We start from the raw sequence: 21799 nt of genomic DNA on the forward strand, positions 1-21799 counted from the left end.
CAAGCAAAGTAAATTTTTTTTATAAAAATTCAAACATGAGTAATCGTGCTCTCTTATTAAAATCGCGGCGTTGCTTTCTGATGATAAATCGTGATTAAGCAAAAATTTAATTTTTCCTCATATTTAGCAATCCTTAATAAAGTTGTCGGAACGTCAAATAAGCTCGGCCACAAATTTCCGCACGTTTTTGTTGTGAAAGCTCAATTTGTAGTTTAATCAGTAGCCGAGCGAGAGCAAGAGTGCATATTCTAGAATTTAAGACCGGAAAAATTAATATTTATGGCATGATGCGTGATGCATCCTGCACTACGTACACAGCGTTTTGTATTCAGCGCTCTCAAGCCCTGCTTCGGGCTAATTCTTTCAGATTCATCCGTAATTGGCATACGGTGAAAAAATGGGGGCGTGTCGTCGAACTCCTAATTGAATTCGTTTCGTTATTCTGGTCGTATGCAGTGTTACATCAGTTTATATTAAACTCCATTGTTTACAATTAAGACTTGCTCAACTTGCTAATTAAGTTAAAAGTATACGGCGTCGAGTTTCCCTAATTGTTCAACATGTGTACATGTTTATGCACCAGTTGTTATCGTCTATTAGCGAGATGTCTAGTGAAATATGGAATGGTGGGTTATTATCAAATTGTCCTACTCGACACTACATTACGGCGCTGATGCTTATGTTCATGGGTACTTGCATCGAATTACAGGTATTAAGCGATGTTGCAGACATGTCATCTCATGTATTATTAATAAACTTACATACCTGTATATGGGGGTCCCTAAATCTTCCCTGTACCACAACACCAGCAAAACCTGGTCGCTGGGGTCCCCGGTGGAGATGTCGCAAGGCAGATACACAGGCTCACCAGCCACCACCTCGATGTGACTCGTGGGAACTGCAAAAAAATATTTAAAAAATTTAAATAATTTTTGCAACTTCAAAAAATTTTGCTCCGATTTATTATTTTTTGACAGCATATACAGGGTGGGGCAGCTCAAAGTTTTTCTTCTGTATCTCAGATAGTAATAATCACTTCTGCTCTTCTGTTTGAATATGTATGTACAATATTTACTTTACAATAGCCTGGCGCATTCAGCATTTAAAAAAGCGTTGAACAAATTAATAAACACGGTGTTGTTGCATCTGTTTTTTAAGGTATGTGATTTGAACAAAGCGAGCAAATAAAAAAGTGCAAGGAAAACTGTTTTCGTCAGCAATTTTTGTTCGACTGTTTATAAAAACTAAATATTTTTCATTTCGCATTTTTATAAAGTTTTGTAATTTAAAATGTAAATGTCGCAGTTGCAGTTATCCAACTTTTTTGAAATTTTCGAATTAACCGTAGAAATTATCACACAAAAGGGAATAGCGCCACCTCCCACTTTCATTACTTTTTCATTTCCGCAAAAAGCCCGACTCTTTTTATTGCCAGAGACAGTGCAATGGATGGTGCACGATCAAATAACAAAATTGTTTTGACATACAAATGTGCAACATGAAAACTGTATTAGATAACATTGTGCGCTCTTTGAAACTAGTCCGTCTACGAAAGATCGCTCTTTTGTCGGCCCAAAAGTAATCAATTTTTTCACACGTTGCCGCATGATTAGCTCCAATGTGTGGACCCGCTCGCAAAATTCAATGTGTAAGAAATGACTCCCGGGATTTGAGGAATAACAGAATTGAAACGAAAAAACTGTGCTAATTTCAATCAAGTTGATAATAATCAATACCAGCAGATTTTGTGAACAATTCAGTAGGAAAGGCCCCTCTAGACACAAATAAGCAAGAATTTTAAGTCTCGTTCTTTCTGCCATCGCCGAGCAAACATCCAAGTTATTTTAATTAAAGGGTAAACAGTCTGAATCAAATCTAGTGCAAAAGAGAAACGGAGAAATACCTCAAGGCTGGGATTCGGAAAATCAGATACGAGTTTATTTATTTGATTTGCAATTCGAAATAAACACACCGTTCTATTATTAATAAAGTGTAGATTGTCGTACAAAAAACTGGCGACCCGTGAACGACCCACTTCCGGGGCCTGGAGTCTCTCGTGTTGACCTTTACCCGGAAAAAATCGCTGCCGGTAATTTGAAATATGGAATGGAAATCGCAGGCACGGAGAATATTTGTCCGGCGCTCCGAAATAATCTCATTTTTCTTGTCTTTCCGGGCAAGAGCAGCGATTCACGGTTATGGTATTGGTTTTTCGTGACACTATTGAAACTGAGCTTTAGTGGAAAACACTTTCATCAAACTTCCACATTTTACAACGTTTAATTTTCTTAATTTTTTTGCTGAAAATTTGGGTTTCTGTTTAATATTTAAACCTTCTATAAAAAAAGTCATAACTCAAAAACTTAAAGTCCTCGAGCGGAAGGTTTTGTATCAGCGTATTCTTCAGTTTATTTTGTGTATTACATTAGTTTTCTACAAATCTAGTTTGTTGGAGAATTTTTTTAGGAATTAATTTTAATTTGAAAAATGGTGGAGGCGCCGGGTTTTTTATTAACTATTTATTTAAAAACTAAAGGTTTTAGAGCAAACCCGTTTGTGAAACCCCTAGTGTGAAACGGTTTGTTTCGGCGTTTTCTTCAATTTATTTTGCGCATTACACTAGTTTTATTACAACACTAGATGGATTAAGAACTTTTTTAAAAATTAGTTTTAATTTGAAAAATGGTGGAGGCGCCGGACTATTAATAGGAATAAAAAATTAAAATCTTAGAGTAGAACGGTTTGCTTTAGCGTATTCTACAGTTTATTTTCTTAATTACACTAGTTTTTATACTAAACTTAGTTACTTGAGAACTTATTACTATTTTGAATTAATTTATTACTTTGAATAAAAATGGTGGAGGCGCCGGGTTATTTAATAAATATTTATAACTTACAAACTAGTAGTTTTAGATTGAACGGTTTTTTTGTATGGGGGAAAAAGTTTAATGAAGCTTTTGGTTAACAGATTGAAATCAATTTTTAGTTAACTCGTGTTATGTCTAAATTTGGATTAACAAAACACGATTGAATCTGTGTCGAGCATGACCTGTCTAGATTGTTATTTTTGTTGCAATTTCAATACGGGTGCATGTATACATATCGGAAACGCTAACATTAAAACGTAATGAAGTTGCTAGCGAGTCCAAATTGGTTTTAATATTGTTGTTGATTTAGTGGATAAAAATCGATAAGGATTTGGGTTTTGGCCTCGAATGATTAATTTGGAATATGGCATAATTGACTTCGGAAGGAACGTTGAAGTCCTGGAGGCGGTTGTATAAATTACGTTAGGAGGAGGCAACAACATAGAACAAGATTCCGTGCATGTATATACTTTGATTACATATTGTGCAAACGAAATAATTTCGCCTCGCTGTAATTGTCTGGAGCCGGATAATAATGCCTTATGAAATATACAGCACGTTCAGGACCGGTTCTCGCTCCGAGGTACTTTATCCTCTTAGAAAATCGATGTAAGCAGTTTAAAATTCCTGTTTAACAAGAGCCGATCCGTCTGTTTCGTTTAAATATTCAAATGGACTTATTTCGGTGGTAATTACGAAGACGTAATATTTTAATCTCGGGGCCTATGCTTGCGCTTGACTTGTTGCTGAACTTGTGCACTTGTGATTATTACACATCCCATTTGCTTGCAGTCGGAATTTCCTGGCCACATCCGAGCTTCAAACTGGATTTGCTTACAAATGTGTAAAATTATGCCACATACTACATACAAGCTGGCGACTCATTAAAATCACACTTAAATTAATTTATGCTTCCGGAGACTTGCACATACCCACGAAAAATATCACCGATAAACAAGATTTGTTTACAGCACGGCTGATCAATACTAAAAAGCGCTTTATCGCCTGCAACATGCAAGCAGTTAATTCCCGCGACCATATTTTTAAATTATTTATACGAAATCAGCTTTGTTTAACCAAATAAATCGGGGAACATGACGGATTTTTACACAAAGTGAATTAAATTTAGAGACAACGCGATCATTAATTCCTGTTAGCAAAGTTAATAAAATACAACACTTTGTGTGTTTTGCAAATACTCTTTGGCAAAGCGAATTTTGAGTTGCATTGTTGTTAGAAGTATTTAAATTAGTGAGTATTAAACTAACATGCAACAATGTAATTAAACTTTGACTGTGAAGTATTTTTGATTAATTGTAACGCTGTGCTCTAATTGCATAAACAACCGTTCCGCAACATATTTTTCAATTATCGCAGTTCTAAATGAATTAGCCGTTTCGGCGAACTTGAGTTTCATTCCTGGGTGGTATTAAAAATGTAATATTCTCTAAGTCAGATCAGCTATTTTGCTTTTTATTTTAAGTCGCGAGACGACACGAGAAAATCCATATTTTTAACGAGACGACGGCTTTATCTTAAACTTTTAATAGCAATAGTTGCTTTACATTTATTTTTCCTTTTGTTGGCAAACGTATAGAAATATCAAGTTTAATATTCTGGCTCCCTCAAGAAACTTTTTGTAATCTGCTTGTAACTTGTAATTTTACGCCGGCAAAAACTTCGGAAAAAAGGCAAAGCGGTGCATATTTAATTAGAAATTAATTGAGTGTTTTTGTGTAAGCACCTCCGCCGATCGTAATTACAAAATTGACTTTTTCTGATGTCTTAATAAACTAGAACCATCTCGAAATAAACCACGGCTTTATTTTTTTTCCGAACTTAAAAGAAGAGTTTTAAGCCTCTTGTCTTGTTACATCTTTATAAAAATTATGTTATTGTTGAACCGAACAATGGTGGATGCGCCGGGCTACTAGTTGAAGTTAGTCAAGATGTTTCGTTTAAAGCCATTATAGCGGCATTAAGTTTACGATACTTGAGCGTGTCTTGTAGTCAGTAATAAAAACCAATTTGCCGTTATTAAAATTCGCCGTAAATGTTATCCAAAGTGCGATTAGCTAGTTGGAAGAAGTTGTTTCTAAACAAAAATGGCCCGAGGCTGCAATTTCCGGAACCGATTCCTGATTTCCATCGTAAGGGCCCGGTAATTCCGCAATAAATTTCCGAATAATAGTCCGACATGTTGTGCTTACAAATTATTCTGGGGCATGACTTGGAGGAATATTCCGATAGTGCATCCCGGTGGCCATAAAGCGTTAACTTTAAAATTTCAGAGGTCGCTCAATAAATTAGCGGAGAAAAGACGAAGTGAAGTGCGTTTGTTACGAGTAGGTAAGCCCGTATTTATGAGTAATAAAAGTGTGAACTCGGGCCGGAATTCCAGCCTTCACTTGCCTATTTTACGGTTACGTCCTGCATACATCTGAGATAATTTCGTTAAGGAGGGCATTGAAAACAACGAGCCAATAAAGAAATGCCAAGCACCCTTATAATACCTGCTAGGCCCCAGTGCATGGACCGGCAAAAAGCCGGGCTCCTGTTTTGCACAACAATAAAAAGCGAGGAGACGAGGTGTGAGATTACAAAGACAATTACAAATTGTAAACGTCTCAAGCCGAATTGCAGGACAAAACTATTACAATCTCAAGAAATTATGTAAAACTTGAGTAACACAGATTGATCATTACTTCTAGTTTTCTGTATTGGAAAGACACGTCCAGCTATATTTAAGTCATAATCCGATTAGTTTCGAGAAAATTTATAGACTTAAGACTGTTTAATTTATTTTGTTGAATGTATTTTGCAACATAAAACCTATTAGCGCATTTCGCAAAATTGGTGGATGCGCCGGGCGAATGCTTGGTGTAAATCCTCCATCACTCCAGAAGCTTTCTCTTGTCTTTAAGTCCTTTTACGGTTTGAGAGTGCATCATTCGCAAAAATTAGGGCATAAATCGCCGCTATAACAGGGCATAAAGTGCGAATTACCCTCGCAGCACCTGGTCTCCGACAAAACAGAGTAATGAAATGCTTCGGAATAGTGAAAGCTCTGCATGTATGATAGAGGAAGCAGTTGTTGCCGAGTTGGAGTTTGGGCCACCTAATTGCTAATTTCGTGACCCCTGGAGGCTATGAGCCGTGTCAGTGTGTTTTCAGACAAAAGGCCACGCAGCAGGGGCGGAGTCGCAGTGATTTTTTTAATGCAGGATTTCCTCCCGTGGATTTACCTGCATAAATATTAATTCGGTTCGGAAAGTGCAAGCAATGAAAAACGAAATAAATTCGGAATAAATCGTGTGTTCTATTTATTTTTCAGTTCCATTAGGTCGAGCGGTGGTTGGAATATTGGATTTAATTAATTTTAATACGTTATTCGCAGTGTATAGCCCGAAGAATATTTTCCGATGGAATATTTGATTTATTTAAATATGAATTTAGCAAATGTCTTTGCGTGCCGAGCGAATTTTCGTTTTGCAAATCAAATAATATCTATTGAATTCTCTTTTAAATATTTATAAGCGTTTCTAGTGATGGAAATATCTCTTAAGCCTGAAACTTTTGCAACGAATGTTTGAGTTCCAGGTTTATGAATAATTCTTTGTGCTACAATGAAACTTGATTAAAAGCCGCCATTTAGAATCTAGTGTTTTTTGCCAGTCTTATTACATGAGAATAACACTTTTGCTTCTTACTTTAATGAAACTCTGAAGCTGAACGTAATTTATTTGATGGATTCGTCTTGTAAAATTACGTTCCTAATTCTAATTCAAACAAAACGACTTGCTTTGTCCGATCGGTCATAAATATTCGCTTTTTATTACTGTTTTAAACCAGAAATATATTTCGTTCGGACAAAATAAAATTTATTGTATTTTCTGAATTAAATCTGCACTATAAATAACATTTATTGGAGCGCTGCATTCAAACATATTCGACGAAATTTTATTTTTGCAAATGCGCTTATGTTTGACTAAATGCAAGCGGTTAGAATCCTCGAGCCTGAGGCTACACAAAGTGGAAAGTGGAGGAATATTTATGAAAGTCCCGCATATTCCATTTATGAATGCAGATGGATGGATTCGTCTTGGCGGATACTTTTAGGCACCGATGTCCAAATATTTTAATATTTCGCGGCACAATGGGGCTTTGTGGCGTGTGGAAAAACGGCATAAGTGCGGTTAAGCCCCGGATTTTGAGGCATTTAGTCGGCGAAATTAAGGAGAGGGAATTTTCATGAGTCGCTCACTTGTGTGGCTGATGCCTAGAATTGTACACGGAAGGAAGCGTGCGATAGTAATTTGTCTAAGAGAATAGCGGAGAGAGCACGAAACCAGGTCGAGGAGAGCAGAATGTGGGTGCAATACAGTTGCGTTCAAAGGGCTCCTCTTCGTTCCACCTGACCCCACCAAACGAATCCTTGCCGAGGATTTATCTTCTCTTAAGATTTATATTTTCCGTGATAATTGTTTTTGTTTGTTGGTTCTTTCGCCTCCAACGGACAGGCTTTATAGTCGGGGCGAACAACAATTTCATATTAAATAACGACTTTCATTAACTTAAACAAACCACCACTTTTTGGCCAATAAATTCGCCCGAAATTAAATTTGCGCCCTAACGATTTTATATGACGTTCCTTGCAATTATCGTTCGGCAAAATAACAGAAATTTAACAATGACTAGCGAGTAGTTTGTGGAAATTCACTTAGCGTGTGTATTGCTCTGGGCGAATTAAAACGTTCCGCAGTTTAAACAAGACAGCGTCCCCAATAACAATTTTTTTCATTAAATATAAATTCGAGGGTTTGTTCTGACGCTCGTAAAAATAATCCCGAATTAGGACGAAATCCTTTATTTATACAGAAATGGTGCACTGTTGCGCAAACATTTAAATTTTTTATGGCTGAGTAGCGTTTCATGCAGGCCTGAGACACTTTCTGGCTCGAATCCGTTATTACTCGAGAGAGGCCGTTTAATGAATATTAAGAAAAGGAGTGGTCTCAAATTAAATCCCATCGGACCCTTGAAATGATCCTGCGAAAGCTTCCTCTCGAATTACTAACGATATGTAGACGCTCTGATTGGCACAAATTGAGAAATCACACCCGAGCTCCCCACCTCTGTACAGGTTTTTAACTTTTTTGAGGAAAACTTGCACTGTTTAATTTTATATAAGGCAAGAGAACAATTTTAAAATGAGGATAAGCGCAAAAACGCTTTCCTCTAAAAGCTCAGTTTTAAAATTGTTAGCAAAATAGGGCAAACGCGCTAATAGGTTTTGCAGCGTAAAGTAACTTAAATAAAATAATATACAGCGTAAATAAACAGTTCCTATTTGTGTTTGTTTTGCTCGCAGGGGTAAATTCTAATAATGAATCGGGTTCCAACTCAAATTGCGATACCTAGACTCAAATTGAAAAATGCCTAGTTTTGGGAAAGTTTTTTTCTTAATTTTTTTTAAATCTAGTCTCTATAGACGTGAAATTTGAAGTAGGGTTTTTCAATTTAAAAAAATTGTGAAGAATTTCTTGAATGAAATGGATAAATTAATGTCGTTACCTAAATTGTTAATAGTTAAGGCTAGTTGATTTGTTTACTTTTTTTTTTAATAATTCAAATATAAAATTTTTGTAACTTATAGAAAACTATTATTGTTTAACTCGCATAATTTGCAAAAGTTTCTGCGCTCGCTCGTTTTGGAAAACATTATGATTGTTAAACAAAATTTTTTCATAACTTATTACGTAAATAACTATTGCTTATCAATGGTCAGATCAATTGCAAAATGGCACGAACGAAATGAGTGTCAGATATTGAAGAGATTTTGGAGAAAAGTCTAGAAATTGCAATGTTTAAGTGTTTGGTTGTATTTGGGCGGACGTGCGATAAATATGAAAAATAGTGCTTGCAGGTGATTAATTTTGCAAAACGTTCGATCGGTGGAGCATCCAATAAAAGCTCGCTTACCAAAAATAAATCAAGCGGAATAAGTTAGACAGATTGGCTTTTTGCAAGTTTCTGCTCAGTTTTTCGTCTATCCACAAGTTGGCGCAGTTGATGCAGGTGCCCTTATGACACGTGTAAATAAATCGCACAGTGAATAGTTTAATTAGCATAAAGGAATAGTGTATATTCGCCGGCATACAGATTGCAGCGTAATTCCTTGTATGTTGTTATTCGTGGAATTTGTGGCCAAGAGATAAATTAATCATCTCGGGACATTTTGATCCTGATATTAATTATGTCCGTATTCATGGCCTCACCTCGCACCTATTTCGCAGGATTACATTTTGCAATAATTGAATGCGGAGAGACGACATGTCTTGGCGGTTAAATTCGTCATTTTTGGCTTTCACGCTAATTAATGCGGTTTGATGCAATGCGGGCCCCACAAAAATGATCACAACACACTTCTTAGTGCAACGTGTGTGTTTTAAATACTCCCCGTGGATTAATTAACTTCGGTAATTAAGGAAGCGCTTCGAGGGCCGAAGTAATAGAGTTTCTTGCGCGCGAAAACTTTAAATACTTCCTCCAACTAAACAAGTAATACATCATAAACGAGTTCGGCTGTGGAGGTGCGACCTGAGAGGAGGAAATTGGCATGCGATATATGACGGTGAGGGGTTTGTAGCTAATTTAATTTGCTTCGCTAGGTGGCGTGATGGATTCGACAGCGTTATTTAGCATTCCGGCCGCGTGGACGCCTCCATCCAAGGACTTCAGGTGCTTTATAAAGTGCCTACACGTTTATGGAAGGTAAACGAAACGACGAGCATCTCTAATATTAATCCACGACTCGCCTCAAACAACCACACATTTTCTAAATACTCAAAAATCTAGTTTTGTTACACCGTTTTTGTGGCGTCCCTGTCCATTGCAATAAAATCGCCAGTTTCTCAAAAAATCTCTTTCTTCTTTTATTAAATCACGAGCGTGTCCGGGTTGAGCCCGTCCATGAGACATTTTTCTCGGTTGAGCGAGTGAAAAATTCCGTGAAAGGGAAACGCCTTTGCGGTATCGGAACTGATCATAAGCGAGTGCAGATGTCCACCGCCAGATAATAAATTCCCGACTTGTTCATCTCTAACACTTGTGGTGAGACAAAACCAATCTCGTGCCGATGTCAATTTCCTGCACCAAACCCTGATCCTCAAATAATGGTTTTCTCGTGTAAAAAGCCCGTCTCGTGTCTTACAAGTTGATGGCAGTGTCGCGACAAGCCGGTGAATATTTACTTAATTAGAGAGCGTATTATGAGTTTAAATGTTATTCTTTGGGGAAGTTCGACGAGGGAGATTAAGTCGAGGTTATTTTTATTTTCTTAATCTCTGGAAATAACGCGGTTATCTACTTTAAAGATCAATTCCGCCCCGCAGACAGAGTTACACGATTAAAGATCGCTAGGGACTTTGAAAGCTTTCCGAAGTGATTTTATAATGGATGAGCGAAGAACTCGTGTCCTTGGGCCTAATTTTTGCGCGCGTAATTATAGTGCTCTGATGGCTAATTATTTACGACTATAAATTATTCGGTGAGCTCGTTAGTGGCACAAACCGCGCTCGTTTTATTCACATCGTCTAATGACTACATTTAATAATCAATTATGCTAAAAAATTTAAAACCAATAATACATAGATTAAGACAAAGCTTACTCAATTCCTAATACACCCAACTCGGAACTAAATGATCAATAACTTGCCCAACTTAACCCAAACCCGGCGCGAATCTTAAGAGAGTTTCCAGATTAAAACAGATTATTTAGTTCAACTCGACCGTTTCTATTAAGGACGAACCGCATTGTCCTGCCGAGAAAAACAAGGACTCGAGTGGTGATAAGATGCAGCTATTCATGTCATGTACATGTTAAGTATCCGTTGAGAGGCTTGGCAATGGCTCCAGAACCTCTCATGCATCATCGATGCTTTCACAATGACCCCGAACCGGTCAGACTTTCAACTCATATTCGAGATTCTCAATAATTAAAATACAGAACAACCACTTGATCACAGTCCAGATCTGCAAGTGCTGGACGCGAATTTGAAATCCGTTTTTATTTTTAGAGAAGAAACTTTCAGAAAATCTCACTTAAAAAGTCCTGAAAGTGTTGTTTTCAGGCAAAAACTGATGGAAATGGAAGGATTTAGAATTTGGATTCTACATAAATTAATGAACACAAACTACTCACTTATTAAAAGAGGGTTGTAAAATACAGAGATTACGGATTAAAATCTGGTGATTTGGGATACATTTTTTATTTATTCCTACAGCAGAAAAAGTAAAAATATAACTTTTATTGAATAAATTTTATTAAAAAACAAACAAAACGAGATACGCTTTATATTGTTCTAAAGCTGTTGTTGAATTAGTTTATTTTTCAGTAAGAAACGTAGAAAACAGTATGGAAATTTTTATTTTCAGTTGATTTTTATATACAAAATTTTTTAGACAGTTTGTCATAGTTTATTGTCACTAACTCATGGAGAAATATTTTACAAAAATTTACTCACGAGTTCAGCAAGTGACAGAGCTGTTGTTAGAGAGAGAAATATTTTGAATTTGGATTTTGCGTGAAACAATGAACAGAAACTACTCACTTTTATTTATGTACTTTTTTAACAGGGAAGTATTAATAAAAATTCGTTCTCGAACTATTTTTTTCTTCCTCAAAAATTTTATTAAAATCGTTATTTACGTACAGAAAGGCAGCCCTCTAGGAAATTTACGAAATATTTGCCGACTGTTTTGAATGATGCATGGCAAATTTAGTTTAAGAAGCTGACATAAGTTTCCATGTAATGGCTTGGAAAATGCAACCGCTCCTCAGGAACTTTTCTTTTGCAACAGTTTGTTTGTTTTTTCGTGCCATTAAAAACTATTTAGGCCGCGAAGCGTAGGCGGAATAGTAGTTTAAGCGTCAGTTTGCGGTTCGGTGGGATTTTGAATGGCAGGTCGCGTAAAACAAACGTTGCGAAGAGAATCCCTCGTTGGATAAAGCAGTCGGCATTAAAGTCGTCGCTAGTTTCGAATTATTAGTCACCAAAGCTCCAAACTTCAAACCAAATTAAATTCGCATGAGTTTGGGCGTAATAACCATTGAAAATCCGGAATTACTGTGACGATGATAAAACCGGAAAAATAGTTCTCCAGGAAGCGATTCTTAAACTACTTTACTGCTTCCACTGACATCAAATGTAATTTTGAAGTAAGTTAATGTTGTGGACATAATAGATATAAATTGTTCTATTTTATCCACATTGATGGGAACTACGACCTCAACTTGACTTTCCAACATACAAAACTTGAAGAAATCTTTCGACGCCTCGTTCAAATTTATACCGAGCGATTTATCATGCACATAAAGCGATCGATGGAGAGCATATTCGCTAAATGACGGCAAAAAAGACACACGATTTGAGATTCGCACATCATTTAGACACAAAACGCCTGATTCGTGAACGTGACACGCCGAAAATTGCCTTTTGCGGCTCAAAGGTCGTAGATTAACAAACCCCGGAATTAACCGGAGAAAGGACCGGTCAGGACTGTCACTTAAATAAACAGCCACGTCCTTTAACACGACTCAAAGATAACGACGGAGGCCGCAGATAAGGCCCCTTTGTCATCTGCGAAGAACGAACATAAAACAAAATAATAATACCGAACCGATCGCTTATTCAATCTTGGGTAAGCACACTGTGTACCCTATTCCAGCCAAACTGGGTTAACGTTAATCATAAATGTTTGATTTCCACAAAAATTTATCACCGCGCCACCAGTTTATTGTTGCTTATTTTGACTAAAGCCCCAGCAAATAAATCTATAAATTATACACGACGACACTTAATAGAATGATAATAAAAGTATGAGTTTGCAATAAAAGTGGAATTTCTTCTTATAACAAAGTTAATATCCCGCGTCTCGGAGAAACCCTATAATAAAAGCAAGCTTCCATATAAACTTATTTCACCAGTATTGTGTTTAGCACAATTGTTGAATCACAGCAGTTGTAAATTCGGAGCAGATGTTTCGATTATCTAAATGTCATAATAATAATTCTTCAAAAATTATTATGTACATAAAACGATTTCGGCATAAATTCCATATTCAAATAGACGCCGAGTAAAACGCTATAACTTCGAAACACTAGTCTTGCGTTATTTACATTTATATAGAACGGTTTTTGCAGTAGAACAGCGGCGCCATTCGTATTTGTTACATTTTTATTAGTTGAAAAATTAGTTGAAATAGTTGAAAAGCGCAAGCAGATACAAGTTTTAATAAGTTTCTTCAGTTTTCTATTTTCCAAAATTTCTAAAACCGAAGTATCTACTCATATTAATTACTTGTATTAATTCAAAGAATACGTTATTTATTGATTTATTTCCCGTTTTTCAATATCGGGTAGCTCAGTTGATAAAAAATTAAATCCTATTTTAGCGAATATTTTAGTCATTCAGTTTTGATTTAATTAAGTTTTGAAAAGATCTTTAATTTTAGACCGGTTTGTAACACTGCCGTTTTTTAATTCATTATTACTTGGCCTGCTATATTTAGTATTTTATTAACGTGTTTAAATGCAGGTTTCTTTATCGTTTAATTCAGTTGAATGTGTGCTCCACAAATCTCGAATCGGCGTTTTTTCGGATTTTAGTGCCGGACAAAGCTAGACGAATCTTCGTCGAGCTTAATTTACAGTTTTACAGTTCTGTGTGCAAGTAATTAAAGAAGTTAATGACCATCCTGTTTTACATCCACTTAAGTGAAAAGTAATTATTTCAAATTCTCCCCGTAATAAAAACTTCATTTCTTGAAAGCTCCTTATCATCTTTCTTAAAAGCCAATGAAAATAGCTTATTGCAGATGCAAGAGCGGCGGCAGATTAATTGCCACATTTATAATTAACAAGGGGGGAGGGAACAGGAAGCGGATTTTGATTCATTCGGAAAAAGTAATTTCACACGAGGATAAATGTGCCGCTTAATCCCCGTATGTTCGCGTTCACAATTGCGGATAATTAGGTAAAAAGTTGCCTCGTTGCAAATAAACAAAATCGCTGATAGTTAAGTCATTATGTGAGATAAAGGTTTCGCTAGTTACAATAAAGCTTTGTCTGTGCGAATGTGCCTCGCATCGTTTCATCTCTCTAATCTGTGATTCCGTTGTTTCTTATTGTGTTTGCAATGCTTGCGCTTTCCCATTCTTCACCTGCTTCATTGATCCTTTGTTAATACAGTTGCCACAACTTGGGCCGGAAATTTAATAACCACTAGTTATAATCGCTTGTTATGGAGATGCGACTTTATGGCGACAATCTGCCGAATTTTTATCGAGTTTGTGAAGCATCAGATGGTTTTAAACTACCCTCAGATGCGGCATCAACATTAAATAAATGCGGAAGTTGCTTTTTGAAGTTCGCTCTGCAACTATATTGGGTGTTTAGCCCCGAGCTCGGGCTATTGCCACATTTCTTGATATAAATTTATTTTTAAAACTAACTTTTTCTTTGCTTTGCAGGTGAGCGTCTGTACGTGCTGTTTTCGGAGCTTTCGCGGGATTATTACCAGCCAGAGCCGGGTATTATGTAAGGGTACGATTTTAATTTACCAACGATTACGAGAAAAAATGATAACGACAGAATTTTCCCATTCAGGGTCTGAGGTACAGAAAATGTAAAAAGCTCGCCAAGTTTTAGTTAGTTTTTCGCTCCCGAGGCATTTTTTTGATTTAGTGGCCATTTGGCGCATTGTCGGCTGTTGATTTTTTATTTGGCCTTGTGTGATTGATGTAGATTCGAGCGTTTTGAGTAAAAAGGGCAATCTGGAGGCGGCCCTCAAATCGCGCAATTTCTCGTCGAAAGCAGCTTTTGAACGCATAACTGCGCCATAAAACCAACAAAAAGTCCGACTTCCGGAAAATATTACATCGCCCGTTTCCGATACATTCAAATATCGTTCGGGACTTAATACAAGGTGACTTGGCGTTATCTCCACGAAACTATTTGTTGCAACAATAAATTTTTTGTCTCGGGTCCGGCCACAAATTGGGCACGTGACCCCGGACTAATATTGTTTTTCCTCCGGAAAACACGCACTGCCGGAATGCTGCCATATAATGAAGTGGAGGAATGTGCCCGGAGCCGAATCGGGCGAATTATGAAACGGGCTCCGGGATTTTTATGCAATTTCTTTGTGGAAAAGGGCGAAGTTTGTTAATCGGCATTGAGGCGGATCTGTCGCCTGGCCAGTGGGAAATTCAATTCGGACCCCGGCCAACGGCAATTTGCGGGTCGAGGTGCGGAAGACGGACCCTCAGGAAGGAAACTTCTTTATTCGCTCGATTCCGCTTGCATGTCGAGTCCCACAACCGACGTGATGCAGTTTATGCGGATTAGGGCTAATCGATTATTCATGTCAAGGGTTTATGACCACTACACGGCACAAATCATTTTGCGGAAAAATTTGCGCGCGCGCGCTCGCCTTACTTAACTGTTTAAAAAGCAATAAATCATTCGCTTGTCGCCCGAAGAGATGGAAAACTTTAAACGAATATCTCAAACTGTCATGGTAACTTCCATGTAATCACTTAAACTCTTCTATTTGCTTTCGACGCCAACGCTTTTCTTCTATTTTCCACTTATAACTGTTTTAATGCGAGCGATACACTCTGTTTCTTTGCCAAACTTTCAAAGATTACGTTTTCAAATTAATTAAGGCGCTAAACGGCAATGTCGACTCCAACTTTTACTTAAATTAGATGCAGACTCGATTCATCAAAACGCCCAACAGCGCAAATAAGGGATGACGGCTTATTAAAAACTGGGATGATTTATCAATCGGCTGCCGAATTATGCTTATTTATTAGCAAGTTCTAAACCGCCCCTACTAGGACCAATAATAAGAACATTTAAAATTCATTGACTTTTTTTAACCTTAAGTTTTTATCAACTTCAATGTCAGATTTTGCGCTTATCATGCCGTAAACAGTGATTTATAATACTAAAAATTAGTGCGATTTTTTCAAAATTCCACCAATTTAAACAAATTTACAGATTTTTAAATTGCACGTAAAAAACAGTCAAAAGATTCATCAATCTGGTATGTCTTCTTGCGTGGCAAGAAATTTCGTCAACTGAAAGTATACACGTTGTCCCAGCGAGTTAGAAAAGTTCATTATTGCCTTTAAATGTTAGAGAATTATAATTTTTTAACAGTTAAAATTATCTCTTCTGATTTCTCAAAAGAGCTTTAATTTTAATATTAAAACAATTATTAAGAAGTATTTGAGTTCAGCTCATAATATATTATATTATAATATAATGATATATTTTAAGAATTATGTATAAATTGACTTTCAAAGTAAATATTTTTTTAGCTATTAACTTTTGGCGTTTGAACCTTCACGTCTTTAGATAGATAATTTATAATAATCTTTGAGAAGCAAAAATAAAGATCTGGGTGTTCTATTAAACTTTTTCAAGTTATTCAAGTTTTAACAAACTTCATATTTTTACGTTCGTAATTGCAATGAGCTAAACAATTGATTCGGATTTAAGTTTGAACTTTCCCCTTTAAAGTGGTGAAAGTCTTACTTTTCTGGGCTTCTTAGTTTTTGTGTAATATTTTTTAAGCGTGTTTTGTTAAAGGAATTAAATTATTTCAAGGCTAAGCAGAGTCGTCCAATACACGTTTAGATCAAAATCATCAGTATTAAAAGCTACGTCCGAAAATGCAATAACATTTAAGCTGTTCTGTTTGAGTAAACATAAGTACGTATTGGCTCATTTGTGAAAGAATCTGTATATTTGAAAATGATTTTAGGTGACGCAAGTTGTTAGTATTTAAGAAAATTGTGAAAAAATATTTATTTTTTAGTTTATGTGGTATCTACTTTACATTTTATTATATTTAATTTGTATTTGTTTCGAATTTTAACTTAGAATAAGTTAGAGAATTTCCCTCTTTGCAAAACATAAAAAACTTAGGTTTATTATCGATAATTTTCCTCCGAAAAGTCGAATAGGTCGCGCCCGCTTTATTTATACGCAATTGGGGAAGTGAGTCGCGGAATTGCGTCCGTACAGCTCATATCTCATCTCCCCTTTGGTGGTAAACGCAGTACACATTAGCAAAGAAAATTTTCAGACGGGGCAATTTTCGAGTAGGATATTTCCGTCCGAAAAGTCCCATTACCATTCCGCCGTTAAAAATATGGAATACCAACGTTGTGCATACTTTGTCTCACTTTGTGTGTGCCGTGTTCCTGAAAGGTAATATTTCATATCGGTCCCAAGGCGCTGGCGAAAATTTCAGCTAGAATTTCAGACTGAAATACGTGCAGTTCCTTGTTCGCCCGACTGAAGGCTTAATTAACCTAATTGCCAGTTTCGCACTCGGTTGAACATTCGAGCTTTTTATCGTTTTATAGGACTCGCTTGTCTCACGCAATGTATTTATTATTCGCCTCGGTTGCTTCCAATGTGACTGATTTCGCATAAAATACACCAGCTTCAAAGGAAGCGCGGACCTTTTTCCTCCGCCATGTGCGAAACAATGACCCAATTAATGCAAAAACTGGCATAACCCAGTGTTTTCTATTTAATAATATTTTATTTCGTTTCTGCTGAAACTTGTAACTAAAATAAACCAATTACGTAAAAAAGCTTGTTATAAATGCTCAGTTAAAATTTTTGATATTTGCTTGATCTGATTTTCCTGTTTGGCAATCGCTTCGCGTCGTTTCAAGTATCTGTAATTCGTTCATTTAAATGACGTATCACGTTTTATCGATTAGCCCTTTGCCCCGGCTGAACCCAAAACATCTCACATTTCAAACCGTTGCGATTTTCCAGCTTTATTGTTACTATTTATCGCGTTTGCATTAGCATAAGTCTAGTGTCGCCTGTGATAAATGGCAAAAGCTGGCTAAAACTTTTACTGACAGTTTTAATGGCTGCAACACCGCTGTTTTTTCGCTATAAATAATAATTTATCATCGCGTCCATAAAATTTATTTCGACAGAGAGAGGAAAAATCTGCGCTAATTCATACACAAGACGGCTATCGCGTTAGAGGATTTTCATTATTTTCAATTAATTAATTATGCGTTGTCATAGGAAGTCCCATGTTTGTGGCTTATGAAGTTGATTCCCGTGTGAGCTTGCCTTGTAAATAAGCCGCTTCTACAATGATACAATATTCAAACTTGAGGCCCAAAAGCACTCAAGCCGCACTGTCGCAAACTTATTAATATATGTGCCGACATTTTCTGAGCTTTTTCCGAACTTTTCACTGTTTGCGATATTAAAATAAATATTTATGTTATTGGGATACCACCGCAATTTAAATGAATTAAATACACATGATTTTAATTAGAGTTTTATTTGGAATACGGCGAAGACTTTGCCTTAAAATCGCACTCATTTTCCATTCCATTATCTGATTACTGCGTTGGCACAACATGTTTGGATTTTCACACATGAATGCAAAAAATTACAAAAATATAGAACAATATCTAATATGAGCTTTAGAATTCGCTGAAGCAAACCGTTTTGCTCGGGAAGTTTTAGTTAGACCCGGCGCCTCCACCATTTTTTAAATTTAAATGATTTTTTTAAATAATCTTGGTAAAAAATAGCGTTTTATTAAAAATTAACAGTAGATCACGTTGAAATAAACTGTTTCACTCTAGGACTCCTAGTTTTTTTGAATTTTTTTTTTGTACAAATTTTCAACTGACCGAAATGACCGCTCTTTTTAGGCAAAAATTTATAACTTTAGTGATTGTAAAAATGTTATGCCTAATATAATCTGCCGAAAATAATAAAATTCTGCTCTAGGACTTTTAGTTTTTATATGACAAATTAAAAAAAAAATAGCCTGGCGCATCCACCATTTTTTAATATAAACTCATTTTGAAGTAGCTTCTCGAGTAATTTAGTGTTGTAAAAAATCTAACGTAATACTAAAAATAAACTGTAGAACACGTTGAAACATTGTGTTTCATTCTAGGACTTCTAGTTTATGAGTTGCGATTTTTTTTGGTACAAATTTCTAATTGTGTGTGAGATGACCACAATTTTAGGCAAAAAAAAGTAAAATTTTTATGGTTGTAAAAATATATTATAATACCTAATATGGACCACCAAAAATACACTAGAACAAATTATTTTGCTCTAGGACTTTTAATTTTTAAATGACAAATGTATCAAAATATCCCGGCGCCTCCACCATTTTTAAATATAAATAATTCTTTTAATGTTCTCGAATAATTTAGTTTTGTATAAAAAACTAGCGCAATACTAAAAATAATCTGTAGAACACGTTGAATAAACCAATTTTAGGACTTTAATGTCTCTGTGAAATGATGACTAGTTCAATTTTAGGCAAAAAATATTGAAAATTTAATGGTTGTAATTATTTTGTTCTAGGAAATTAATGTTTAAGTTATAATTTAGAAATAATAACCCGGCGCCTCCACCATTTTTCAAAATTAAATAATTTTTAAAATGTCTCCGTGGAGTGACCGCTAAAAAAATTGTTAATTTTACAATTAAAAATTATTTTCAGTTTTCGTTGCTTTTGATTAGTGCATGCAGCCAGTGAAGCCAGACAATTTGTTAAAAGCGATTCACCCGCATGTCTCCCTTTGTCTATTTTTTCAGCACCATGTCCCGCTTTTCGGAGCATATTTTATACAAAATTACGTTTTCCACTATTAATTTTGTTTTGTGCGAGTGCGTTTGTCGTATTTCAGCGTCCGTAGGAGGGGTAAAAAATGTCAGACAATTGTACCTCCACATGCTTGAATGATTTCGGTAATTATTTGGCCACAAAGAAGCGCCATGTTCAACAATAGCTTTATTTATCTGTACTGTTTCGGCCGAAAGATTGGAAATGTAATTGGGTTTTGTGGATTGTATTTCTTAATTGAATTTCGGGATTATTTTGTAATTACTAAGGCCCGAGGCCACACAAATATTTTTATATCATAAGGGGCGTGCGTTTTTACGCCGGACAAATAAAACCCTCCGGATGGCGCGCTGCAAATTGAATTTCCATTCAAACGGTCCTGAAAGAGTGTGAGACATTTCATAACGTTTCAGCCGCGAAATGTACACGTCCGCCTTAAACAGAGGTAAATAACTGAAAAGTCGCTTTCTCTACGCATGAAACGCGATAAAAGAAATAGGGCTGCGTGCTTGGAATGAATATCTCGCCGATACACAATAAAGACTACATAAAACAATGTTTGGGAAAATGATACGCACTATGACATCTCGTTTTTATTAAAGGGCCACGTATCAAAATTTGTAATTTCCCGAGGCGGCGGCGCATCTCCGCTCCCTTTGAAGTCAATTCATTTGAGAATTTACATTAAGTAATTGCTGTCATATTTGGTACACAAGGACCTGACTCAAAGCTAACGAGTTTTGCGACTGACGCGAATTAGTACCTGGAAATACAATCGCCACATATTTTACTTATCGTCAAGTATTCCTAATCTGGGCTCAGGAGGTATCACATAATTAGCTCAAAATTTCGCATATCTACACACACTTGAAGGTTACGTGGATAGTTATAGTCTAGTTATAATCGCCCACTTAACACAAACTTGCCCAAGTTACAAACATGTGGTTAAGTATTGCCAATCCCTTATCAACAAAGGATTACTGATGAACATCTATGACTCAATTGTTCGCTAGTTTCGCAAATAAAACCAATCTGGCTAATGTTGCTATTTCTGGCACGTTTTTTCAAACTCAAGTCAAAGCAAACACAATTCTTTGTAATTAGTTCTTTCAGGGCAAGATCAAACATGTTTTTAATTACATTTGCAAAAAAACCTTTGCATCGGCCCTTTACAAGGGTAAATAATACAGTTATTAAAAACGTGTAACATTTTTGGATGGTAATTAATAAAAACAAAATACACACGCTCGTTTACTCACTTATTAATTCATTTAGAAAGAATGAGCCGTGCAAAATAAGTTTCAGAGCAAGAATTAATAAGCGCGGATCATGATGCTTAATTTTCTTCTACAAACTTAATTTTTAATAAGTTTGCTGCACAAACATCAACTTTAAATTTGCAAACAAATTTTGATTTTTGCGCCGACTGCGGAAAAACGCTGCATTGTTTCGTTGTTGCGGAATTCGTCAGTGGAAATATTTTCGGTTGGTCCTCATGGAGAATTAATTTGATGGGGCGGTGCACAGCTGTTGGTAATCCTGTGATATTGATGGCTAGGAGAAGGTCCTGAGTCCAGTGGAACGAAATCGTGTGGGCGGAGTGCACGATCAAACACTTATTTATTGCCACAAGTACTAAAACATTCATGTTGTTGTAGCCTTTACGCGCTACTTCGTATATCTATCAAGTTTGAGAGACGGCGGGATATTAGAGAAAAATAGAAAAGTGTAACGTGTAATTGAAAATGAATGATTTATTGCCAGGATTGCGTTTGAGGAAGACATACGAAATTATTTCTAGCATTGATTTGATCAAAATGACTGACATGTGGCTCGGGAAATTTGCGACGCACCGAAACAATTTAAGATATTCCTTTAAGTCGGTTTTGAGGCGGGCTTGAGACATTAAATTGTCGGGAAACTATCCGGATTTCTGGAGGTAACAACTTTAATTAAAACAGTTTTTACGTAAAAAATGTAACATCCAATTTAGTTTCGTTTGACACAAATAATTTTTAATTAATTAAATTTGGCTCATTATGTGATTTGGTGCAGCGTAAAGGCTGACTAATGAAAATTAGCATCAAAATAAAAACATATTTTACGTCAACAGTGATTATTTAAATAAAATTATTTAAATAAAATGCAAATAACAGGTCAAAGCTGATTAAAATAACACATCAAAATAGGAAATGATTATTTACCGAGCACAATGCAAATAACACT

At 36.1% G+C, this 21799-nt stretch overlaps 2 protein-coding genes across 2 annotated transcripts in view; one reads left to right on the forward strand and one right to left on the reverse strand.

Moving 5' to 3' along the window:
- LOC662231 (cell growth regulator with RING finger domain protein 1) overlaps nt 1-21799 on the forward strand; it is a 172925-nt gene that overhangs the window by 46032 nt on the left and 105094 nt on the right. The gene's annotated exons all lie outside the window — the stretch shown is intronic.
- side-VII (sidestep VII) overlaps nt 1-21799 on the reverse strand; it is a 100113-nt gene that overhangs the window by 45477 nt on the left and 32837 nt on the right. Inside the window, exon 2 of the mRNA XM_968512.4 lies at nt 766-898. Within this exon, the coding sequence (XP_973605.1) occupies nt 766-898 (133 nt within the window). The remainder of the gene's footprint in view (nt 1-765; nt 899-21799) is intronic.

Source organism: Tribolium castaneum, chromosome 3 (genome assembly GCF_031307605.1).
Source record: "Tribolium castaneum strain GA2 chromosome 3, icTriCast1.1, whole genome shotgun sequence".
Classification (NCBI taxonomy): Eukaryota; Metazoa; Arthropoda; class Insecta; order Coleoptera; family Tenebrionidae; genus Tribolium; species Tribolium castaneum.